The sequence below is a fragment of the Athene cunicularia genome (genome assembly GCF_003259725.1).
Source record: "Athene cunicularia isolate RWA chromosome 1 unlocalized genomic scaffold, athCun1 chr1_part2, whole genome shotgun sequence".
Classification (NCBI taxonomy): Eukaryota; Metazoa; Chordata; class Aves; order Strigiformes; family Strigidae; genus Athene; species Athene cunicularia.
In genome coordinates this window covers 34,246,570-34,273,505 of record NW_020799092.1, presented here as the reverse complement: position 1 = coordinate 34,273,505, position 26,936 = coordinate 34,246,570, and the positions used below count along the sequence as shown (strand labels likewise).

Below are 26,936 nucleotides of genomic sequence, written 5' to 3'. Positions count from 1 at the left end.
TATTTTACGTGAGATTTATATTAGCCAGATAATCCGTCAGGCAAGTTTATTAGATACAGAAGACAGCTTTGGGCCTCATCAGCATTACAAAGACCAATTATGACTGCAAAGTTATTAATAGTTTATGTACTTTTGGGGGGTAATCTGATACAAGTTTAAGCTCTATATTTCATTACTGATTTAAAGAAAAAATTGTTTGCTAAAGAAAACATGGGTTTTGGGACATTGCTAGTACTTTTCTAAAATGAAGGGACCTTTAAGGAAAGAAGTAGGAAAATTGATGTGTCTCTGACAAAAATATTTAATTAAATATAAAGGGGATAAATATTCAATTGTGTACACATTTTACTTTTATTATTTACTATATTATGATTAGATTTAACATATAAAATTATTTAACTTCAGAATTCATACAGTAGATCTGAATAATTAAACATGAAATTTTGCATTTTATTGCCTTCAGTAGAGTTTTTGTAGTAAAATATATTTCTTGATACTGTTATGCACTTACAGTTGGGTAGATAATAGAGTTGTCATAGTACTTCACATTATTCATTGTATCTCAGTAACTGATTTAATAATTAATGGAAAAATTTCTCAAATTAATGAGATTGAAAAAAATGCATCTTGCTTAGTGTAGCACTGAGTTAATAATTTGTCCTTAAAGATTCTTAAAGCGTATGACAGTATTGGCTTCTGTCAAAGATTAGATGAGGTTACCAACTGGCAATCGGGGTAGACAGATGTATGCATAAGGTGTTTTACTCAAATTGATGGGATTACCATCCAGTCTGATGTCTTCAAGAGCCCTACGTACATAAGTAAAATCCTTCATTTTGCAGAAAGTGTCTTCATGCATCTCTTGAATGTTGTTGTTCTAAAAAAAAAAAAAAAATAGTTGCCTGAAAGTAATTTTTTAATATTTGAAGAAAAATTTATGGCTGTATTTTCAGTGCCTAGAGAGATACTTGTTTGATCCCAAGGGCTGTAAACCATCCACAGAGAAATTTTCCAAGTAGCAGGAAAACTCCTTGGCCAATGCAAAGCTTCAAAACTAAGTAATTCAAACCTTGTACCAGAGACAGGCTTTGCAGGAGAGGAAAGGTAGAAGTATAGAGCATTTTCATATCCAGGATCATATTGAAGAGCCTTATTAAAGCACATTGGAATCAACATAGGCCACTCCAAAAATCATAGAACTGTAATTATCATTCTGACAGCTTTGATACACCTCAAGCTGCAAAAGCACAAATCTGCAGTTTGATCTGGGACAAATTTTTTCCCTCAGGCCCTCTCACATTAGATTAACGTTAACCCCATCTAAATATATTTATAGAAAATTGAATGCTTTAGGTTTTATTCCTTTGAATTAAATTCCTCTTATATACCTTACCTTTGCTGAACTTTTGTTATTGAAGTGAACCATTTTCAATAATGAATTGCTAGAATACAATATTGTCTGGAAATTGAGACAGAATCACAGAATCATCTAGGTTGGATAAGACCTTGAAGATCATCCAGTCCAACCATTAACCTAAAACTGACAGTTCCCAACTATACCATATCCCTAAGCAATATGTCTACCCGACTCTTAAACACCTCCAGGGATGGGGACTCTACCACATCCCTGAGCAGCCCATTCCAATTTCTAACAACCCATTCTGTAAAGAAATGCTTCCTAATACTCAGTCTAAACCTTCCCTGGTGCAACTTCAGGCCATTACTTCTTGTCCTATCACTTTTTACTTGGCTAAAGAGGTAGCTGTAGAGGGTGATGAGGTCTCCCCTCAGCCTCCTCTTCTCCAGATTAAACACCCCCAGTTCCCTCAGCCGCTCCCCGTACGACCTGTGCTCCAGACCCTGCACCAGCTTCGTTGCCCTTCTTTGGACACGCTCGAGTCATTCAATGTCCTTTTTGGAGTGAGGGACCCAAAACTGAACACAGGAATCGAGGCGCTGCCTCACCAGTGCCGAGTACAGGGGTCAGATCCCTTCCCTGTCCCTGCTGGCCACGCTATTGCTGACACAAGCCAGGATGCCATTGGCCTTCTTGGCCACCTGGGCACACTGCTGGCTCCTGTTAAGCCGGCTGTCAATCAACCCCCCCAGGTCCCTCTCTGACTGGCAGCTCTCCAGCCACTCCTCCCCAAGCCTGTAGCGCTGCTGGGGGTTGTTGTGGCCCAAGGGCAGCCCCCGGCATTTGTCCTTATTGAAACTCCTCCAGTTGGCCTCAGCCCATGGCTCCAGCCTGTCCAGGTCTCTCTGCAGAGCCTCCCTACCCTCGAGCAGATCAACACTCCCACCCACCTTGGGGTCATCTGCAAACTGACTGAGGGTGCACTCGATCCCCTCGTCTAGATCATCAATAAAGATGTTAAACAGGAGCGGCCCCAAAATTGAGCCCTGGGGGACACCACTCGTGACCGGCCGCCAACTGGATTTAACTCCATTCACCGTAACTCTTTGGGCCCGGCCATCCAGCCAGTTTTTTACCCAGCAAGCATGTGCCCATCCAAGCCCTGAGCAGCCAGTTTCACCAGGAGAATGCTGTGGGAAATTATGTCTAAACAGTGACTAAAAAGGTCAACTCCTGAAATGAGAGCTGTCTGAAAATTCTTCCCTTCTCCACTGCTTCGCTAATCAGAAGTTGGTGTGGAAAATGTCCAGCTCATTAGCTTTTGTCTGTAACACATAGCACTGAATATTTAATTTACAGGTAGGGGCAGGTGAATAAAAATGTCAGCTAGCAGGCTGAGTCATTCTATAGATTTATTTATTAAAAGATAGAGGTCAAATTATATATGGTACAACAAGTTATTTAGTCAAAGTTTTTTTGCTGTATTTTGGGATAAGTGAAAACATCTGATAATCCAAATTGCACATTGGTACAAGATGAGATAAAGGGAAAGAAGCAGAAATTAAAAGGTTAAAAGAAAGAATGCAGAAACAAAGGTTTGTGTAAAAGCAAATGCAAAAACCAAAAAAAGATTACAGAGGGATTATGCATGGGATGTTCCAACATAGTTAAATGAAAAGTTTGGCTGAAAAATGTTAGCAACTGGGAATTACCTTTATTAAGAGAATGAAATGCGTTTCTCTGGGTATCGAAAAGTATTCCTGTTTGAAGATTTGTATGACCAGTGTGAGGGATTTCTGGTTTTGAAGTCTCTTACACTGATGTTACTTTTGACAGCTGTGAACATAACTTTAATCTTTACTATCAATAAATCTAGACTTTTATGTTTGAAAAATATTGTATTGCAAATTCTAATAATTAATCCTTAGCTGAGCTAAGTTTTGCTTCTTTCAAATACTGCATTCACTTTTTCAATTTAATATAGTTGTTAATTGTATTTTTCCAATAATTTGTTTAGTCAGGAAAGTATACTTTTAGATAAACAGAAGAAACAAAACAAAACAGTTTTACTTACTATTTGAACATGATCTATAGAGCCATTACTATTGTAGTGTACCTGAAGATGAAGAGCTTGGAGGCTTTCAGGGAGTGGAAAGGGAATGTGATCCAAGTTATTGTCAGTGATGTAAAGATGCTGCAGTTCATGAAGATCCTAGAGGATGAAGGAAAAAGGCAGGGGAAAACTGTAGACATTTTTGAAAATCTCTAGCAAGTAAGTTTGAAATCTATCACTGCAGTGAGCACCACTGATTACTATCCTAACACACTTCATTTCAGCATGATATGTTTGAAAAGGCAGAAATTCAGACAGTCATGATATAGGCTGAGACTCCTTCATAGCTAAAATCAGGAGAGTGAAAAAGAAAAGGGTGCTAGGCCAGAGTCTCAATCTGAGGGACTGATTTTTGCCCATCATTCCTACTCCCAAGAACTGCCTTATGCTGAGCTAGGAGAAAATATCTGATTCAGTAACTGCTCTTGGTTGCTTCACTGAGAAGCTGTCTTCCAAAGGAGGAATTCAGAGATGGCTGGTTACAACTGCCTTCTTGGATGCAACTGAATAGTGCATATGAGCCAGGTCTAACATATGAAACTAGCCTATATTCTATGACTTCAGATTTCACGTACAATTAGGAGCAGTACATGTCTGCTTCTCCCCACCAAAATTCTCAAGGAAGGGCAATCACTCAAAGATTCCAATTTCTTTCCTTTTCAAGGTGGAAAGAAAGTATATACATTTAGTGAATCCTCTAGGAAGTTCCCATGTAGGTACGTGGTAGAGTAAGTTTGAAGCAGCAGCATCCATAGCTTTGCCCTTTCCTCTTGCCTATTTGTAAGGGTACAGCAAAAACAACTTTCTGGAGTCTTGCTAGTCATGTGGGTAGTTGGTTCGTAGATACAAACATAGTATGCTATCATATGTCTTGTGTGGATCTTTGTGAAGAGGAATAAAAAGGGTTCTAATGTCCTGCTGATACTGCTCATACATCTCCCTCCATCTTTATAGATTACTGAGCAGCCAGCACAGTCATAGTGTCTATAATCTTAATGGTTTTACTAGTGTAGAGTGACACTTAGGCTGCTCTTCTGACCACATCCTTTGGAGAGAGGAAGAAAAGATTTTTACATCAAATCCAGACTTACTTTAAACGCCTCATTACGTATTCCTTTGCGACCAAGCCTGTTCTTACTAACATCGATGAATTTTAAGGTAGATGGTAACTCAGGGAGTTGTCTTATCTTATTGTCACGGAGCACCAGCTCCTCAAGTTGGGGCAACCTCTGGAAAGCATCTTCATGGATCTCTGATATAAAATTTCCAGTCAAATCAATCCTTTTTAATTTTTCTGGCAGAGAAATAAGATACAACAAACATCTAAGAATATATTTCCTGAAAGCTTTTTTTAAAAAGGCAAAGAAATACTAAATTACAGGTGAAGTGTCTTGAATCAGACCCATTCCCGACCCACAGTGTCACAGTTTTCTCTCTGTATATAATACAATAATCCATATTTGAACAGTTCCCCTAAGGAAGAGGATCAACATTTCCTTCTTGTTGTGCTTACAATTGCCTGTGTCATTCTCAGTATATCTTTCAGTGAAAGATTTTATTTAACAGTTTTAAAATTTGTGTGTGTCCTGGGAATCTTTTAAATTATTATCTTTTGGAAAAATAAAATTTCAAGGAAAATAAACATATTCTCTGTCACCTTGTTTCACGTTTCTTTATTTTCAACACTTTCCTATATGTTAGAATTCTGATATATTGGCTTTTTTTTTTTTTTTCCCCTAAAACATGCTCGAACGAATTTTCCAAACAAAAAAAGAAAATGAAAGTTATTTCTGGCAAAAATACAACAATGTCTAAATATCAGTGCATCAATATGTGTTAATTTTAAATGAGCTATTCTTTATCTTACTTGTGTTTTCCACCCAGAATGTTTTTAATAGTTATTTTATTTTATTATTTTATTCTTATGTTAACAGTATATTTTGGCCTAAATAATTTTTCCCTCTTCTTAGTCTTAATTCCCCTTGTTTTTTTATATACTAGTTGTGTTCCTTCCAAACCTTCATCTTGTTTTGAGCAAGCCAAACCATTATAGTTTTCTTTCATAAAAGGATCTTTACATTCCCTTGAATTATTGTAGTAGCCTTTTTTGACACTGATTCCACACTTCTCATCATGAAATCAGTAAGCATTTGTTACACAAAGTTAGGTCTAAAACAAACAAACAAAAAAAGCATGTGGCTTGATATTCAATCTGGTGAGTATATAGCAGCTCCTGTCTCTAAACAGGGTAGACAATACTGCTTGAAACATCAGGTATCTTTAAGAATCTCAGGTTAGAGATGTGAAAATAAAAGCTCCCTAAATCACCAATTTTGGGTAGTTTTAGGCCAGAAGTGGGTTTGGATTAGCAGTTTTCATTTACTGATGATTTTCTTAGATAATTCTGGAGTAAACCGATGAGTGTATACTCTAAAGGTAAAATTTAAAGATAAAATGCCTTTCATATAGATACTTTGTGGATATTTGATCTTAAAACTTGTCTGGTTTAGGAAAATTGTACTTTCTAATATTCTACAAATGTTCCATGACATTTGGGTTTTTTCCTACCTTTCTAAAGCTGATTAGAAGTAACAGCAAAAAGATAGATTAATGTTGTTATTTCTAATAATTCAAAAATTTGACAGAGTCTGCATTTGAAGTATTGACCTTTATGTTCAAAAGTAGCAAACTATTTTCCCATGTGTGCATTTATGTGTACAAACCTACCATCATCAAACATTACATAAAATGAATCACTATGTCTTAGATTAGTATGAGCCAGAACTAATAGTAATTAAAGCTAATTGCAACAATACTACTATCCATACTTAAGTTAGAAAAGTCATTTCTGTTGATCTTCCTGATTCTGTTGTAGCGTGAGTAGAAATGCGTTGTTTTCTTAGGCAACGGTGGAATGGCATGAAGCTCATGATCATCACAGTAGACTGTGGTCCCTAGGCATGTACACAAAAGGCAAGTAGGAAGACCTATCAAAGAATTTAAAAGAAAAGTTTGTTACAAAAAAAAAAAATGTACAAAAATATGTAAATTACTACAATTGAATGCTCACCTAAGCACATAATGATAAGATTTTGTTTATGATATAGTTTGCTCCCATTCTGGATCACCACAGCATATAATTGCAACAAGAAAGTGATTAAATTCTGCTTAAAACTGTATTTTTTATTTCCTATGTCTATTAGAAGGTCATTTAACTTGTTCTGATACAGTGTTTCTCAGGCTATAACAACCGAATATTATGTGACTGCAGCCAACCAAAGATCAGTTTCCCCCTAAGCTGGCAAGTGTGTACTTCCATCTAGATAGAGAAATAACAGCTGATGACTGAAACTTGCTATGATTTCCCAAGTTTGGTTCTATAAATAGTACTTCTGAATAATTTGCAAGAAAATTAATATTTTCCTACAGAGCTATAGAGAAGAATATCAATTTCCTTTGCATGTTATTTAATTACGTTTTGTGATTCAGAAATTCAGCATCATGAAAAACTTTTCTATCAGTCTGAGTTAAGGTAACTTGGAAACCATGTTAACAGAACATTTGGTTACCACCAGAAGTTCATGAAAATGAAAAGTGAAGCCATTTTACCTCAGTCATAATACTGCATGAATACCGTGAGCTCAGAAGCTTCTGAAAGTACTCTTGAGATTTGATGAGAGTAGTGACACCGACTGGTTTGTATGAGTGTCATTTTCATTAGGAAATGTTGTTAGTCGCTATGTGAGTTGAATTTTTGATGCATCTTTTCTTTGATTATGGGTATAAATATCTTTTTGTCAGTGTTTAATCCCATAGAAATACTTTTCTGTTTTATGTTTTTCTCCTCCTTGTAGCAGATGGCTGGTTATTTGTTCTGCTTACTTTACAAAATAGTAGCATAATTAATCAGTACAAAAATGTTTCTCTTGCAGATGAAATTTTTTTCTCCATAACAGTTGTGGCTACGTAGAAGATTTCTTAATCTGTATCAATTACCAACAGGCAGCAGTAACTAACTGAAGGACAAGCTATATATGTGTTATCTTTTCAAGCAAGATTAAAGCATCAGTGACCAGAGTACTCTTTTATTTAAGATTTTCTACTTGGGCACCCAGGATTAACATTTCTGGAGAGAAAAGACTCTTTTTTATACTTTTCCTAACTTTCTCCACAGGACAGTTTAAATTAGCCACAGGGAGCAAGCCTGACACCGAGAAAAAATAAATTGTCACAATTTGAACCATTCCAGGAAATCTGGGCCTAAATGAACATAAAGTTCAGGATGGCTGACATTTTTTCGAAATATTGCAACACAGTACAGGAAGAAAATTTCCCCTTCTGTCCTATTTTTGATCTTTGAGGGGTGCTAGTTGTCACGTATGGCTGGTGTAGACTGAAAAAGGACAGAAGTATGGGAAAGATTCAGAAAGATATCAACAAGAAAAATGAACTTGGCTTGGTGTTCCTGAGTCTTGTAGTCTTCTATTCAGTACCAAGCCAAGAACAGCAACAACATCTGACAGGAAAATATGTTGCTGAAAGGAAATAAGGACACAAAAAAACCCTGATTTGATATTTTACAGCCTTGAGCCTCCCATGCATATCTTTAGTTGATGCAGTAGTTGATTTGCATTCAGTGTTGCAAAAATATTGACAGATACAGAATTCATCATATATAATATTTACATGAAGTGTTTTGTAACATCCTGAATCTTTCAGAATTGAACAAATTTGTGTGTTTTTTCAGACCTCTCCTGGAAAATTCTCATTTCCATTTTTGTTTGTTTTCACATCAGTGTATTTATTTTTTGCCTGGTCAAGTCTCACTAGTAATATGTATAAAAACAAGATGAGAAATTATTAATTTCTCAATTTCTCTTCACTGAACACACAGTTTTAGAAGTATGAATTATCTTTTTTTTTTTTTCCTTTTAATTCCTCTTCTGTGGCACTCAGTAATAGTTTTAGGCATAGTAAAAAGTAGAATTTTCCTGTTGTATGTTGATCATCATACAACACACAGACCCATCACAGCAATGGATAACTCTAGTAAGCTTCAACTACAAGAGCAGAGTAGCTGCTAACAAATGCCAGTTATAAGCATCACAACGACTGTGTGGGAGAGGGACAGATTGTGTTTTACAATTTTAATTCCCCTGTGAGATGTTGAAAGTTCTGATTTCACTGTAGCTATTCAGAACAGATAATCAGTTTCACTCAAAATTTCTAAATAGTTCCCTTTCCTTCAGTTTCACCAGTTTTAGTTTTCATGATCAAAAATTTTTCAACCTTTAAATTATATTTTGTATGAACACATTTATGAAAAACATGTAACAAATAATTATAAAATAAAGATAGTTGGTAATGATATTGAAATGAAAGTAAAAAAAAAAAAAAAAAAAAAAAAAAAATTTTATTTGAAAAAATCTTCACTGGCACAGTTATCTTCATAGTGAAATAGTATGTAAACATTTTGTCTAGTCACCTATCTGACTTCAGAGCATTCAAGATGGACATGTTATACCTCTATTCAGTAAGAGAGGTACAGAAATTATATACCTCCTCTTCAGTAAGAGAGGTAGATATTCGTAATCAAGCACAATGTGGTCACTCAAAAGCAAAGCTGCACATGCAAAACTCATTTCTCTTTCCTACTAACCATCTTGAGTTTGGAGTCCAAGAACCCCAGACCCCTGTGCTGAAGACCCATCAATTAATTTTGGCGTTGATGCTTCCTCCTCGGGTTCTTCTGTCAATGGTGCAGAAGAATAACTCTCTTGAATTATAGCACGTAGTGCTGTCCCAATATCTGTCTAGGAAAAATTAAGAGGAAACAGGAAATGTTACTATTTACTTCCACTGGCAGCTGTTTCTCTTCCGGTTATTCATCTTCTCCCACTAGAGGTCACATATGTTCTGAGGTTTAGTGCTTGAGCTACAATTTATCTGGCAGCTATAATGAATTCTGATGATGTGTAAACAATGCATGAAACTCCAACATCCTTATTCACTTTTTATCTCAGTCTTTTAAATGTCTTGATGCATGCACACAGGCATATACTTCATTAGTGAGAACATGCACTAATAAAATGCTTTTTCCACATTCATTTAAAGTTAAATTAGATTTTTGATAAAAATTTATATATTCTGTGTGACAAATGAAACACTGCTGTGAAACATCAAAAAGATGCAAGTCATTTAACCATAAAATTGTAAATTGCACCAGCATAAATCAAAATCCAATGTAGTTGTTCAGGCTGTGTTACAAGAACACTAACATGATTTTAAAATCTTATTATCTAAGAATTCTAAAGTGTAAGTTTACATATTACTTGCTAATATGTTGGCAGTGGTTTTGTCACCTTTTTTTCTGAATTTAAATACCATAAAGCTTTGGTTAGCTTCATTTATAAGTGGCTGCATTATGTAGTGTGAAAAATTAAGAATATAAGTTAAAAAAAAAAAAAAAACTTGATTTAGAAAAATCTTTAAAAATTTGGCAGATCCTTTCATGGAACTAGAAATCTTGTTTTTTCTTCTCCACTCAACATAATTAGTCAAATCAGTAAATTTTATCATGTTAACTTTAATTCTAAAGATGCATTCTGTTAATTTAACTATATGATAACTTCAGGATAAAAATGAAGATACAAAAATTTTCTTGCATCATATCAACCCTCATAAAAAGACTATTTCAGATTTGCCGGGCTGGTTGCAGAGGGGTCTACCTTTGCAAAGAGACAGAGTAGTTTACTGTAATCATCTAGACACTGAGAATGAACTCTAGTTGTGTGATCTTTGCAAGTTATTTTACCACTATATCTTGATTTTCTCATGGGTAACAGTATTGTTTGACCATGTCAGGGCCTCCTTTGAAAATGCACTTTTTATTTTTTAGATCCCAGACAATGAATTAGTGTCTTTATAGGCACATCTGAGGTATTGTTTAAAAATTAGGTACTACCTTCACGCACTACACTGTGCGTGCTGCACCCCTGTACTGCAGTTAACACTCCTTAGCCTATATCTAAGTTGTGACCAAAAATAGGAATTTTGTCACAATATCTTCATCCCAAGTATGAAGGCACTAAAGCCTAAAATTATACTTTAATAAAGATTTTCCTCACTGCAGCCTTCTAGCATAACACCACTTGAATCCCAAGTTTTCTGCCTGATCATCCCCCAACTATTGCTGACTTTGCTGTCTCCACGGAGAACAGTTGTTGAAATCACTCACACTAGTGCTCATAAATTCTAGTTGTAAAAGACAGGTAAAAGTAGATTGCACCCAGACTGGATGAGTCGTTAGGATTTTTTAAATTAGGCTTTCTATGTAGACTATACAAGTTAAAGGAACTAACACACCTGAGATCTGGGTTCCAAGAACGAGTTAAACTTTTGCCATATTCTGATCCCTGTTTGAATCTCTTAGCTTAACTATATAATATTTAGCAGGTAGAGTCATTTTTGTCTTATTAATCCTGGATAGGACAGATTTAAAATATATTTTTATTAAATACCTATATATATTCGTAGGTGTATATACGACAATTTTGGAAGAAAACACTTTACCCTTTATAATAGACTCTCCGGATCTCTTTGTGTAGCTATATATCACTACTAGCAAGTTTAAATATTGCAATCCTGAACCACCTGAGAACATCTAAACCATCTAAAATCTACTCTTTGCACAGAAATAATTTGGTTTAAGTTATATAGTGGCTATAGGTTCAAATATTTTGTATCAATAAATTTCACTTGAAGACAGAGAATATGGAAGCAATGAAAAACCAGGAAGCACTCTGAACCTAACAGACTCAGATTTCAACTGAGCACACTTCAGGTTCTCTAGTTGTATTCTTTAGTTGTATTCCAATAAACCATAGACACTATTACTAAGTAGGGTTTATGGGTAAAAGTGCCCTGATACAGTTACTAGGATCATAGCTTTACAAAACGCATGGTGATCAAGTGAGCAAAATGAACTTCAGCTGAACTATGACTGAGTAACCTGTTCGTGTAAGGATGTACCTTGTTGCTTTGTGCAGACAAATACACAATGTTCCCATCTGCAGCACTGACAGTAAGACAGCTTAACCAGGAATGGACTTGTGGACAAATCAAAAGAAGACTTTGGGAACAAAGGAAATGGGACAGATGTTCTCTGAATGGAGGAGGCCTAGAGGGACAGATGCATTCCAGACGTTTATTGACCCAGGGTAGTACTGCACTAAAGTGTTTGCACATGCTGTCTACTTCTTCACCAGCTTTGTGGAAATCAGGTAACAGCCCCTGTCCTGAACTTTGGAACAAAATCTAGAGATTTTGAGACACAATAACAGCTTTGTGTGCATCTTTTGTGGCAGTTCTACTGAAAACAATATTCTAGAGAATGGCAGTTTCAAGATACAGTTTGTAAATAGGCTTCAGACCCAAGATAATGTTCCTTTCTCTTGTCACGGGATTGGGGTTATCTACACTGACTGTTACTTCTCTGAATACTAGAGGGAATACTTTATGGAATTCACTAGCTTGGGATTTGCGATTTGCTTTATCCTCTCTCAGTTGTTCTTAGTTGATTGACCACTATAGCTGTTGGGTACCAACGACAGAGGTATTAACTTCTGGTAGTTCTGTTTCTACGCTGTTATCTGTCTCTTACAGGATGTTATCTAGTTTTGGAGATGCACAGTTTAAAGTCTCCCCATAGTTTCCTTGCCAGCATGTTAAATCTGGGTTCTAGAGAAACTATTCCAAGCAGTTATCACTATCTATTGAGGCTCCTGCACTAGTTGTGACTGTCATAAAAAGATACCAGTTATTACAGTGAATTTAATGATGTTGCTACTTTTACACTGATAGTGGAGTAGGAGTTCACTGATACATATGTATGACATACCAGACCTAGAGCATGAACAGTATTTACTTGTTGTACATAGGCTGGACTTGAACCAGTAACCTAAAGGAAAAAAAGTCTGTTCCCCATTATTGGTTATCTGATCCATGCAGCTTTCTATCTTTTACATATTTGATAAATCACGCAAGATTGTAATAAGACAAAGATGTTTCTTGGACTATATACTGTACAGAATGATTCTTTATCTTCCAGATGTTTATTTATTTTTGGCAACATGCACTTTACTAAAAAACTAAAACAGAAATTATTCTGTATCACTTAATGGTATTATTCTCCATAGGGTTTGGGGGGGATTGGAGGAGGGGGTGAGGTTGTATTTCTTTTGCTACTCTTAAGTAATACTTTTCATGAAAAATCACAAAGCAGGAAGAATATTGTAGAGAAATACAATAAAGTGTGTTTCTTTTTGCCAATAATTACAAGTCTTCAAATTATAAACAGCCTTCCAGGCCAGATTTAATACACAGCATAAGAAAACACTGAAAGCAAACCATATCACCTACGTTTAGAAATCTAACTATGCATTTTATAGTTACCCTACTCTGTCTTTGGAATCAATCAATAGATCAAGAGATTTAGAGAATACCAATGCAGAATATTAGCCACAAAGCATGCCAAAGGAGAGGGATACATTTCCTAAAATTGTATGGAGTATTTACTTTGTCCCTCCTGTATTTATCCAGTGTGACTACATTTACAAATGAAACTGCTTAATGTGGATAGTCGAATTAGAGGCACTTTCAGACCACTAGAAGTAAAGAACACAGAAATCTACACATATCAAAGAGCAATAAAATAGAATTGGTAAAAGGCAACTTGTAACTTCGGTCACCCATAGGCTAAGCATTTAGTCTATATTAGCATTCTTTCACAGTCAGCAGAGAATGAGAAGAAACTTCTGAAAAGCAGCTCCACCCATTGCCCACAGATGCTTCTTTTAGGACGGGCTCTTATCTCTCACTGTTGGCTGAAAAGGAGGTGAAACAAATGAAAAGATTTTTAAGATTAGAAATGGCTCAGGAGGCTCAGCTGAGGGGGAAAAAAAAAAAAAGATAAGTATCTGTGGGCTAGGAGTCAGTAGGGGTGGAACAGAATAGAAATGAAGGTAAGAATAACTTCTATGACAATTATGGATCCACATAATCTATGCAAAGTAATAACATATAAAAATAAATAGATTTAAAGAGGCAAATGGCAAGGTTGGAAGCCATCTGTTGCCACATTTTTCTTCTGAGGTGGTGTAATTCCAGTGGTAGATATTTTGTCCTCTGTATTATGTCTACATCTTTTAGGATCAAAGTTGATATATTACATGTAATAAATTTAAATCCACAGGAGAATCTGAAGTGTGTCCTGTTTCAGTGCTTCTTTTACTGAAAAACAAAATACTTAAAAACACAACCAAAATTTCAAAACTTATAAAAAAAAAAAAAACATTACAAACTTGAAGGGACAGTTGTACCACACACTGACCCATCAAAAGGAACTAGTTTCCCCCACAGCTGTTCTGAAACTACCAAAGGCTTACAAGAAAATGTCTAATTATGGTAGAGGTTTTTGGTTTGTTTTCCTTTCCAAAAGTGGTTCATGCTTGTTTCTTCTTGAATTTTGATTTTAAGGTCTTATTTTCTCCTATGGTGCTATCTTAAAAATCAATAGATCTCTGAGCCATTGTGTACTAATACAATAACTACTTAGGTTTTATATTATGCAGCTCAGATAAATTGTTGTTTTCTTGTACAGAGCTACATAAAAAAGTTGTGTGGAGAAATTAGTGTAAGAAAAGTGAAATCTTGGGGAAGAGGAAGCTGATATTTTTTTTACAAAATTTCTAAGTAAACTGATTTTACCTACTCAGTCATTCTCCCAGATTTTAATCACTTGCACATTTACACCCACATACCTAAATGTGCATGCCCCTGTGGTCTGGCCAGGATCACTTGTGTTCAACACAGAGGACAAGGGATGGAAACTACTGAGTCCTTTTAGTGCCTCTAGGGTTCTTCCTGATAAGCATTGAAAACTAACATTTGGACAGGGTTTTATCTCCTTAAGATTCACCATCTGTCATAGGGCAATCTTTTTCCTCAGAGTCTTGGATACTCCAGCATCCATGAATCTTACACCAGGTTGTTGCTCATTGCCTCCTTTTCCTCATTGGGAATGTGATTTCATGGTGGCTAACATGGAAACGAATGGTATATATTGTATTCTACTACCTTATTTCCTGTTTGCTGGTGTTAGGATGAAGGTCTTCACCAAGAAGTCATCTGTGCTGTGATGTTATCAGTGTGCAGGACCTCTGATTTTGGCATAAACAGCAACATTCCTCAGTTCTGCTGATGGGAACAGTGTTCTGGAAGTGGTGCAACTGAGTACAGTGTCCTTCATTAGCAATATGGTCCATTCTTTTAACACTTTAAGCCTTCCAATTTTTTAGTTATTTTGTTGTTTCTGCTGGGTCTTACACACACATACAGGAATAAATTCCCATTCATACTTCAGTCAAAACAACCTTAATATTTAAGTTACAGAGCTCTAGAGTATTAATGCAGTTCTTTGGAAATTAATGTCTGCAGCTTATGCCTTGGAAAATATAGGTAGACCCTGAAGTTCTTTTAATTAGTCTTAGAAAGAGAAGTAGTCTTTTTAGCACCTTCACCACAGAATATCCTAAAGCTTCTTGTCTCAAAAGCTATCTAAAGTATCAAAGTGTCTATGTCATGCCTGATTTTAGCTGAATAAAAACATTTATGCTGCACAGCATTGCTGCAGAGACTTTGCTTACTAATTCTGTTGTCCGAGAATGAAGAAATTCAGTATAAATAAAGCTAATCTGGATTTCCATGAGTACAAATGAAGTCAAAGACTCATTCCAGCACTGTATTTGAAATTACAGATTTTATTTCTAATATTCTGCTTTGAAGGGCTATGTAATATCTAAGCCTACAGCAGGCACTTTTCTTTGGAACAGTGCTGAAGTTTTTGCAAGACAAAATTTCAAAGAGAAATATGCCAGTTTTTAGAAATCAGAACAGGACTCTTTGCACTATTTAAAACACAAAAGGACTGAAAACTAATCCCAGCTATTTAATTAATATTTCCACAGGAGCTCATGTTTATCCAAGCCACAAAGTAAACACACAGCCAGACAAAGCTGAAGATCACTCGGATGATCAGAGTATCTACCAGAAACACTGTCAACCCTCAGACCTGTGTTAAGGAGCTGCCTCAGCTGTACTTGCAGAGCTCACTGTGAAGGAGGGTTCAGGGTCTCAAACATATTTCCTCATGCTGTCCAGGCACTGCTGGAGCTGAACATGCTTTTGCCCAGTTCAACAGCGTGGCTTTTCCTAAATGCACTGTGATTGCTTTGAATCCAAACTAAAACCAAACAGTGTTAGAAACATGGACAAAAATGACTGGATTCACACCACCTAACTTCAGACATTGAATTTAAGTGTCCTATTTAGTAGCTTGGTCTTCTTACACTGCTGGTGCAGACAGCGGAGGAAGAATCACCTCTTGAGGGAGGTTCAGCACACATATCTTGTGAATTAACTCCCTGAGGTGTCTATCCATCTTCCTTTGGCTGTAGAGGAGACAATATAGAGGAAACTATTTTTTACCAGTCATCAAGGCCAAAGTCTAGTGCCAGATATGCTCTTCCTCTCATTTCTACAGCTTATAGTGCAAAGACATTTCATCTGATTTAATTCAATCCACTACATATATGTAGTTGCAGTGATACATGCATAGTGGCCACAAGTTGCTATATCTCCAGAACTAGAGAAGTTTCTAATAGTTTAGGTTTTTCTTCATAGTGTGGACTGTTATGCTATATAGAAATGTTCTGCTATTAGAAGATCATTCAAAAATCTTTTTAGTGACAGGACCAGGATATGAATACGGTGCAAGGAAGAAAGTGCTGAGGACAGGGGTGCAGGTGTGATGTATGTTCTGCCACTGGGAGAGACATTCTGCATCATAACCATAGACATTTCTACACAACTCTAAAACTAAGGAACACCAATACCAAAAAAATGAGTAATAATAAAAGAATATTTTTTTCTGCACATTAAATTTTGTGCTTCCTACTTTGTCTTGAACTTGTGGTCTGAATGCTATGTCCAGGATTGATAGGTGCAGCAAATTTATCCACAGCTACTATTTCCCCTTCTATTAATAAGAGCTAAGTCAGGAGTGGAAGCTGAAGAGCAGAAATTGGAAGCTGGTTCAAGCTTAAATCTCCCATAAAGAAAGCCAGAGACAAAACCACTCTTGAGAAATAACAAAGTAAATTTTCAATCCTTGGATTTCTGTGATGTCACAATAGAGATTGTGCTATATGAAATATATACAATTACTGTGGTACTATTTCTATAGTATTTTTTTCTTTAAACAAACAAACAAAAAAAAAAGTACAAGTCATTAAAAACAACAGCTATGTTGATACTGGGTAAAGTCTACCAAGTTTTTAAGCATCTAACAAGATACTAGGTTGCATTGAGGAATCTAGCAAAAGAAATTCTGTGAAGTTATACTTAGCTAACTCAAGTGCCTGAAACATATTGTGAAGCTAAAGATTCAGGCAGCAATTTCATTAGGGCTTTACAATTGTTCATGTTCTGAAAAATTTGTTCAGCTGTTGCACACTTAAACCTATTTGTGTAGGGAATGAGGCATTCCTGCACCTAAGTAATTTAAAGAACTCACCTGCTAAATTTGCACATCTGTTTTACTCCATTTCAGTTCAGATGAAAACAAAGGTTCTGGTTCTCCATTAACCAAAGCAAGAGAGCTGAGACACAAATTCCTAGCCTGAGGAGGCCAGCACCCCAAAACACTCTGTTCCAGGACATCAAATGGGGGCCAGAAGACAGTTTGGATGAGATGTTGAAGCAAAGCACCAATATACCCAAAGAGGCAAAACTCATGCCAGAAGAAGAAGAACAAGCCAAATGAAACAATTATGTAGCCTAATATGAAAGAAAGAGACCTTGAACCTTTTTCAAAGGATTATTAATGTCCCATGAATTAGATAATCACTAAACATGAACAAAATAATGACTCAGAGCAAACTCAGTGCAGAACCACAACACTCTCCCCTCTGAACTGTGTATCAAACTATGCCCTAGATTCTGTTTTGATTATCTCTAAAATGGTTCTTAAATTATTTTTAAATGGGCTATAAATGCACATGCTATTTAACTTGACCTGTGTTCAGAAAAATATATAGCCCTGGGTACAATTTAGGAATTTGGGGTAATTTTCTAAAATATCTATATCCTTGTTTCATACCCCACATCAGCTGGGATAATGCACATTACTTTTTCGTAAAGGAGCCACAAAACTGGAAGTCTGGAAATAAAAAAAGTTTAAGTGACCAGGGAAACTGAGGTAGCAAGCATCTAGTGTAAAAAGTCTGTATAATGTCACTGTGAAGTTTCAGCTGTCACGTCTCTCACAGGAATTTTAAACAGTGTGATAGCTACTCTTAAGCAATGAGCCCTAGATGGACCTGTTTAGGTGTTGTCAAACCATTACAACTACTTAGAGAATCTCACCTAGTCTGAGGCAAGAGAAGGACGTAGTTACCCTGTTCAGCTGAGGTAGTGGTAACGGGATGCCCAGTATCAGAGTTTTAGGTGCTTAGCCAGTACACTTATATTTTATAAAATTTCAGATAGCTGAGTCAGTGAGACAAGCTCTTCTTGGATTGTTGTACTAGAACTTAGGGACTAACATGCTATTTCAGGTCTTTCCTTTTCATCTTTGATATTTGATTTTGCTATATGATGTAATAGTTGAAACATGACTCAAGTATTTCATGACTACTTGTTAATCCACACAAATGTTCACCTTTTGTGAAGACATCTTTACATAGGCATATGGAATTGGTTATGAACAGCCAAGTGAATATAAGAGCTGTAGTCAAAGCTTTTCTGATAAAGTAAAAAATTTCCTATTTAAGGATACATGGTAAATTTAATTCTCTTATCAACTATGTAGTTATCTGACTTCTACATTACTTGTACCAATTCATAAGTGTTCTAGAAGTATATATGGCATGTTCTGAAAGTCATTGCATATCCACCCTCAAGTCTCTTATTTAATCAGATGCCTACCACAAAGACAGAAACAGCAGTGTAAGCCTCTTTCAACTCTGCCAAATGGCAAGAGGGAGTTCTTGCACAAGTAAGACCCATCTTCAAGCGTGTTACGGCAACAGCAGAGATGATTTATGTGTAACATGCACATCCAGGTAAGAGAATGTGTTTGTGTATGACTCAAGTTCTAAGCTTTGTGCAGACACCTGAATACCCTATTATCAGTTTGATTCAAATTCAACAAGCTAATACAGGATTAAATATTAGACTTTCACAGTGCTTATTTCTGACTATTTTATGGATTGTACTTTCCAGGTCACCTCTTCTGTGTACACAGACCCAGTCCAATCTGTATTCAACTCCCTAACTCCCTTTTTTTGCTGCTTATGGAGTGCTAGGATAGATCCCTTACTCATGAGACTTGTTGGGAGTCTATTTTATTGATGAAAATAATTTTCTGATGCCCCTATATTTTCACTTCTTATTTTTCTAACTTAGCTTTTCCTACCTGAAGGAAAATGTACTGGTTATGTTTTACAGGCACTGTAATTAAAAATTTACAATACAATTTTATTAGACATTAGTAGCTGATGTACATAGGAATCTCTCTCCATAATTTTTTTTTTCTCACACATTAGCCAAACAAAGTTTTAGTTTCAAAGAGGGAAAAACTCTGAGCCTTCTGTTTTACCAGTGATAAACTTACACAGGAATGCCTTTGACAGTCTGGCTTGATATTATCCACTTTAAAGAAGGAAATCAGTCTTTGTATATGTTTGCAGAACAGTTGGAACAATGAAGACCCATTCTTGACTGGGGCCTCTGGACCCTATTGTGTTATAAATATTAATTGAAAATAACAATGAAACTTATTGTGAAGAAAAGGGGTTATACAGCAGCTCATGTTTATACTGTTTTAACTGTCAGTTTCAGAAGAGAAATCCAACACAAACTTTCTACACTACCTTACAGTGACATTCCTTTGCAGTCTTTTTCTCCTTTAGGACCTTAGAATGTATTCATTGGTAACAAGCTTTTCTTTTACATTGCCTTTTTCACCATTATCTGTGAAAGTGTTGATACTGTTCTCTCTAAAGTCTCTATACACATTTTGTTTCTGAGCGATATGTTACTTAAGGCTTTTCAGTAACAGTTCCCCTTTGGATACAAGCTTTAGCTAAGCCTTCCATGTCTCACTAACCTGGGATCTTGAAAACCACATATTTTATAGTCCAGATTTCACCCATCTAATATATAAGAATGCATAGCTTTGAAGATCCAATACAATTCCTTCAAAAAATTCACAGTTACAGATATTTTCCAGTGCAAAATCTTTGCCTTAAAAAATGTGTTCCATGTACATATCTTGAATATAATGAAAAGAATGAAAGAAATGAAACAGATCTGATGATACTAGTGGGCAATGCTATATAACCTCTAATTTCCATTTATTAAGTAACTTTTCCAAACCTTAAAGTTACATTAAAATCTATGAGAAAAATAGATTTCAAGTGGGAAAATATCAACAGCTGTTATCTAGGTAAAATGTTCTCAGAAAAATATTTACAAGCCAATGTGTGTGTATATATATGCATACACTTAATTTTTGGCATACATAGTTCACAAATAAAAATGCTTCCAGCATATGGGAAATAGAAAAGAAGTCATGAACTTGGACTTATCCACTCTTGATCAACTTTATTAAGCTGAAATTTTGGTGCTAAGCCTGAGACAGGTGCCTAGGGCCCATCCAAAGTTATTTGAGGAAGATGATAGGCATATTGGGTCTGGCTGGGATGGAATTGACTTTCCCCATAGTGGCCCTCAGTGTTAGAGAAGCTAGAAAAGTGTTGATAATACACCCATGTTTTGGCTACTACTGAGTAGTGCTCTCACAGAATCATGTCTCTCCAACTCCCTTCCGCACCCTAAGGCTGGTAGGCTGGGTGTGGGCAAGAGGTTGGGAGGGGTCGTAGCTAGGACAACTGACCCAAACTGACAAAAGGGATATTCCATACCATATAGTGTCACACTCAGCAATAAAAGCTAAGAGAAAGTAGGTGGGAAGGTGGGGAGGCAGTCTTTGTTATTAAGGCATTCCAAAGTCTTCCAAAGCAACCACTATGTGTACTGGGGCCTTACTTCTCAGGAAGTGTTTGGACATCACCTGCTATGGGAAGTAGAGAACAAATCTTCTGGCTTTGTTTTGCTTCTGTGTGCAACGTTTAATTTTCTTCACTAAACTGCCTTTGAGTTAGCTCAAAATTTTTAATCTTAATTTCTCCCCCTGTCCCTCTAAGCAGGGGAGGTGAGAATACAACTTGATGGGCACCTGGCAGACAGCCAAGGCCAACTCACCACAGTAGATATCCCAAGAGAATGATGCAGACTTGTCTTTGAGGTTGGACTTGGGATGCAACACCTAATTTTAGCCAGATTGAATGAGTGAGAGGAATCTTTCTCTAATTACCTTAGGTCTCTCCACATTTTAGTGGTTACACATGGAACAAGTGATTACAGTACTCAATAGGTAACATTCTGGAAAGGACATACTGGCATAGGCACTTCAGTTTAATTCCTTAAGATGCACAGATGCCTAATTCCCATTGAAATCAATAGGACCAACACACCAAACGCATCTGAAGTCCTAGAACCAGTCAGTCTCCTGGGATTTCTGAAAATCAGTTGTATGCACAACATTGGAAAAGTTTGCATTTCTCCAATGAGTCTAAAAACATGTTAAACAGAATGAGTTATATTTGCACATAACTGAATTATAAAATCTTAAACTGAAGACTGCAACAGCAGAAAATGTTATTTTGTTTTTTTCTCCACTATTTCAGAAGACTAAAGGCATGATTCGGAGTTCTCTAAAAGGAAATGCAGGTCTTAAATCGGGCCCTAAAGAGTTACTGTACACAGGCTAGATCTAATGAAGGCCTGCTGTATGTCTGGGTCTCTGGTATTCCTCATCATTTTAGCTATGTATAATAAAAACTAACCTGTGACCTTACATAAATACTGGGTTTTATACATATATCCACTTGTGTAGTTCATGTCTTTATGATAACAGGATTGTAGGGATGAAAGCCATAACCACAATCAAGAAATCAAATGCATTCTGTTTAAAACTTGAGTGACCAATAATATTCAATGTCTAAAAGATAAGTTGCAAGACTGACATGCATGTCTATAAAAGCTCCTTGATTTCTACAGCACTGACCACTCTGAGCTCTCCTGGGTTTAGGGGAACTGTGAATGCTTGGGTTTCTTTTGGGTGGTACATGGTCATAGGAATGTAAGCAAAAGATTTTGGCTAAACATCTAGAAAAAAAAAGTCTCTCACAGGGAGGTCCATCCATATGCAAAGTAACATTCCTTCCAACTGCTATGATGGATGACTTTCACTTGATGAATTTTAAGAAGGCTGTCTGAAGACCTCAGTAATGGAAGACAATCCTGCACTGTAAAAGAAGTTTACAAGACAAAATGAAAAGACTATTTGGACTTTGCCTATTCCATGCTTCCCTAAAGAAAGCAACCTGTGATAGGACTTGTATCTTTTCTTTCTGAATGCAATATTGATCATCCTGAATTTTCTTTCAGCTGGAAAAGAACCACAGGAAGAACCACAGGAGCCTTGTCTTTTCTACCCTTCACTCAGAAACTTGGAAATGGGACACCCCATGTTTCTGTGTCATAAGACATCACAGAGCAAGCACAGCACAGGAGAGTCCCACCTACCATTCAATGCATTAATAAGGAATCTCGTTTGAATGAGAAAATCTCTATGGTGAGGCACATACAAAATAGCCTCTTATTTCTGGGAAGGAAGACTTTTCTGCAGGACTGATAGAGGCTTCATTTTTAAGAGCAAAGAAAGACAGGAACCGTGACTTATTAGTCAATGTGAAATAGAGAGAGTCCAAGTATCCAGTAGCTAAAAGTGGGGGTGGCCATCAGGGAAAAGAGCTCAAGTGAGTGGATATGTAAAGAGCTTTTATTCTGCATGGCACAGGGAAGCAGGCAAAAAGCAAAGCAATTTGTTTAGAGCAAAGATTTTCTAGTCCTTCTTATATGAGAAAAATTATTTCCTCCAAACTGTAAGGTTGTGAACTTAGTACAAACTTTCATATGATTTTTATCTTTTCAGTTCTCTGGTTTTGGGATATATTTATTTTTAAATTGCCTCTGTCCTTTGATTTCAAGGCTGGTATCCAATTTTGATCTCACCATGATGAAAGACTAGTATCTTGTCCCTCCTGCTGCAATCATAAATCACTCGGAGGAACGTATTTTCATGAATCATGTACTGTTATGTGAAAATGTGCTACAGTATTATGTGTAATAGTGAAAACCACATTTTATTATTTAAATTTTAAATTTTTCACTCAACTTCTATTGCACTCAGTCCTGCATCATACAGTACTTATATTACCTTCAGGGAAATTGTGCCCATATCTAAGCAGCAGAGTGAGATTAAAATTAATGTAGACTTTTAGTAATATAGAGAAATACAGAATTATAGGAGGGGAAGGAGGTGCTTAAGTCAGCAATTTGAATCCCTTGCTTATACAGGCAACATATTTTACTATCTCATCCTATAACAGAATTTCAACATGTTTTTTCAGTAATCTTTCTTACTTTCCTGTTTTTCAATTCAAGTACTTTCCCTTTGGTTTTTTCCTCCTTCTGCCCACTTTTATAAGAGAAATAGAAACCACTAGCATTTACAATCTGAAAAGCTTGTGTTGAACACATCTATTACTATAAGAAATAACCTCAGGAAACAGCATTTTACAACTTCATTGTAAAGGGAATGCCTGATGTCCTATCTCAGCTGCCTCTGTGCTTCATCCAGACAGAAAATCACATGGACAACCTCCAACAGAATTTGGTAATTCAAGAGACCAGAGGGAAGCATGGTAGCTTTCACCTTCTGTCAAAGATTTCCACAAAAAACAAAAATCTGGAAATATTTTGGCCACATTTGTAGAGTAGGGAAAATGTAAATGAACTGCAGTGTGTTATTAGCACTGAAAACTGTTGATCAACCAAAGGCAATAGCAACCACATGAGTAGATTTGTCTGATAAATGTTTCCATGGCCAACAAAAACTCATCACTACCCACTGCATTTGTGCACTTTGGAAAGATAGAATAAATGAAGTTCTGATTACCTCTAATTGGTCAGACTCGTTTTCATCATAGGCAAATGAGTGAGGCATCTCTCCAAGTGGTATGCCATAGAACTCATCATCATAAATTACAGTATCAGTGATAGGTGCAGCTCCAACAGACTCGAAGATAAAAAATCCCAGAAAAATATTTACAAAGGTCTGCATTCTGCTTTCTTTTCTGAGAGAGAAAAAATAGACAAAATGTGGGTAATCTGGTGTTTGCAAGAAATCTATTAAAATTAAAATTTCATCTCACAAATACAGTACAATATTTCTGGTGGATAGCTCATATTTATTCATGATGACTCAATGATTTATTCTGTTTTGCTTCATGAAGAGTCCCTGGATCTGAGAATTTCTGCAAACTGTTTTGGCCATACTAACTTTTCGATAATTTAGGAAAGACCTATTGAGTTTTCTTGGCATAAAAATAAACCGGTGTCAATGAAAAAGTACCTGAAAAGGTGAAAGGAATATATATATATTAATCTTTTTCCCCTTTCATCTAACTTCACCTATTTCCACTGCACAATTAGAAAAGAACTTTTGAGAAACTAGCCAAAAGCTAGATTATTAAATTAATTGTGTCTACCACAATAAATAAGCTTTTGAAATGTATAACAATGTAATTTTGTCTTTCTCTTCCACCACAAAAAAAAACAAAAACAAAAACCAAAAACCAAAAAACAAACAAACAAACAAAAAACATTAAGACCTCTTTATTATCTGTGGATGAACACAATCAAAACACTTTTCACACCATAGCTGTTTTGCCAGTATATAGTTTTAGTCGTTTGAATGGTGAGGCATATTTGAATCATCACATCTGCAAAGGTCTAGGGAGCAAAATAAAAAGATAGTAGTGTCCTCCATAGCCCAGAAAGTGACAGTACTCTGCATTCCTTAATTATTCAATCAAACCCATTTTTAAAGTTTTGAGAAATGGTAGCATAAGTCACCTGTTTTCCTTGGAGAATAGAACTGTAAAATCAAATTATTATCCATTTAAAAGTTTCATATTTCAGTAAAACAGTAGAAAAATCACACTAGGCTTGAATATTAGTGTTTTTGTGTTCCCGAGTCCTTGCAAGTAATTAATTATTATCATATAATATGGCCGACACAAGGGTCTATTCATCATTCTCTACTTACACCTTGATTTAGCCACAGTTCCCACTGTTTTCACCAAAAGCACAGACAGTGATAAATCTAATAAATTGTACTCCTGATGTGATGCCATAATACACACACTTAAATATTTCAATTTTAACTGTAGCTAGTTAAAATAGATTAACTATAAGAAATGCATGAGACATTTTTTGAATGTGTGTGCTGAGCAACAAACTGGATTTTAAGTTCATGAAAAGACGTCTTTATGAAACTGGTTTAGGCATGAGGATATGAAATTCCTCTGGGGATGGTTAGAAACACAAGGCATTCATTTTTCTCTCATTTGCTTTATTGAAAAAAGACTTTTCAGCTGCTGCTGGGAGAAGCCAGAGTCACTTGGGCTTGTCTTTGAGAAGACTTAGTTGAATTGCACCTTTCAGTATTAGCTTCCAGTATTACTGAAGGTATTCTGCTTTGTTACAAAGAACTGAAATAAAATAAAATTAAATTAAAATGCAATTGATCTCTGAAATAAACTGAAGTACACTGAAGCTTGGTTTTTTTTTAACTCTCTTTACATTTTCTGCTGCCTAATTTTGACAGGACTATTTCTGGTCTTGCTTTTCTTTTGCATGTCATTTATTCCAAGTAATTCAGTGATAAAGGATGTTATCTTCTAACCCAAAATGTAATACTAACATATCTAGTATAATTTTTCCTCTAAATAAACAATTTCTATTTTTAAAAAAAACTTATTATTCAAATTGTTTTAATTTCAAATTGCCTAGAATGAAAAGGTTTTTAAAGGGTATAGGGCTTGATAAGTATTTAATTTTGTAAATATATAGACAAACCCAGCAAATATAATTATAATGTCTGTGAAAGACAGATTATTTACCTATGACTATAGTATCTGAACTAACTTGCAGTTTGTCTCTGCACGTCTCTCTCTGTATGTCTCTCTACTTCCCCTACGTGTAATATATTGGAACATACTGTAATGATATTGGCATATGCAATAGCTGTAAGATCAAATATTTTGTTAAAGATTATGTACTCCTCTCACAGGAAGGAACTAAGACATATCCAGGGAAAAATAAATAGTTTCAATCTGCAGCCTTTGAATCAGTATTATGCATGATAAAGTAAAACAAATACTATAAAAATATTTCCCGTGTTAAAAATCCAATTAACTGTTCTAAGAGAGAAGTACCAAAACTTACCTTTAGCTTCCAATCTCTCAAATGGGATGGAGTTACTGAGAATGCAGAGCCAGAGGTATTAGACCCTGACCAATGGCAGTGGCATTCTGGGGCTGTGGGAGGTCGTACAGCTTCTACCCTCAACTGGAGACCACAGTTTCTCGGACTTCAAACACCTTTATATTGGATTTTGCTAAACTGAATTTTAGCAAGGTCAGACAAAGGTTTGTTGTAAGCAAATGCCATTTATTTAACATCACAGATTTTAACCCCCCCTCAAATTTCTTACTGCTCCTACTAATATACCAATAACATTCTCAGCTGCATACTGGAAACAATCTTTTGGGTGTCTTGATAATCTGGAAATGAATCTTTTCTAACATCCAAAATCAAGGCCTAAGCAAATTTGTTTACATGTGAATATTTTTTCCTAGATGTAAAATTTATATTTTGGGGCTCATTTTATGTGATAATGTTTAATGAATTTTCATCTGCGGAATATCTGTGGATATTATCTTCTATGTATTTGAAGATACTTTTGTTTCTTTTTTCCCTTTACTTTTCTGTGAGTACTTATGAGGCAATTCACATAGGATCTACTCTTTCCAGTATGGTTTCCTCCTGCAGAGAAGTACCATTTCCTTAATAGATATGAACTGCTATAATACACTGCAGATGGTGGGCATACACTTTATTATCATGAACTATACTACACCAGAAATAGGTTTTACAAGGTTAGCAGAAGTCAAGCTATCTCTTTCCTTATTGATGGCATTTTCTTTATTATCAATTCCCACTTAATTCTGTGCTTACTTTTATATTACCAGTATTTTGTACAACATACAACCATTCCTCTGAAATTTTCATCATTCCTCCAGATCTTCAATGAAATATGCATTCTAATGCTGACAATGTCTTATATCAACTCTTAGGAAGAGGCAGAACACA

At 35.9% G+C, this 26,936-nt stretch overlaps 1 protein-coding gene across 2 annotated transcripts; it reads right to left on the bottom strand.

Annotated features, from left to right (window-relative positions):
• Positions 1–26,143, bottom strand: EPYC (epiphycan). 2 transcript variants are annotated; one of them, XM_026868662.1, is made up of 8 exons: positions 26,010–26,143; positions 24,403–24,512; positions 23,677–23,854; positions 9,130–9,283; positions 6,299–6,457; positions 4,562–4,764; positions 3,474–3,569; positions 1–877 (listed from the first exon to the last, which is right to left on the bottom strand). In XM_026868662.1, the coding sequence occupies exons 2-8, from the start codon at positions 24,495–24,497 to the stop codon at positions 707–709; spliced, it is 1,056 nt and encodes a 351-aa protein (XP_026724463.1). In that variant the 5' UTR covers positions 24,498–24,512; positions 26,010–26,143; the 3' UTR covers positions 1–706. The 2 variants fall into 2 exon arrangements, with proteins under 2 accessions (XP_026724463.1, XP_026724464.1); XM_026868663.1 differs by lacking the exon at positions 24,403–24,512.
• Positions 26,144–26,936: the final 793 nt, after the last annotated feature.

What these genes read in the sequence shown, in the direction of transcription:
- EPYC (XM_026868662.1), bottom strand. Translation starts at nt 24,497, where the DNA reads ATGATTCAAATATGCCTCACCATTCAAACGACTAAAACTATATACTGG. An exon ending in TGGACTCCAAACTCAAGATG is followed by an intron (nt 6,458 to 9,129) that starts GTTAGTAGGAAA and finishes ATTCTTTGATAG; the next exon opens with GTCTTCCTACTTGCCTTTTG. An exon ending in TCCAAGCTCTTCATCTTCAG is followed by an intron (nt 878 to 3,473) that starts GTACACTACAAT and finishes TTTTTTTTTTAG; the next exon opens with AACAACAACATTCAAGAGAT.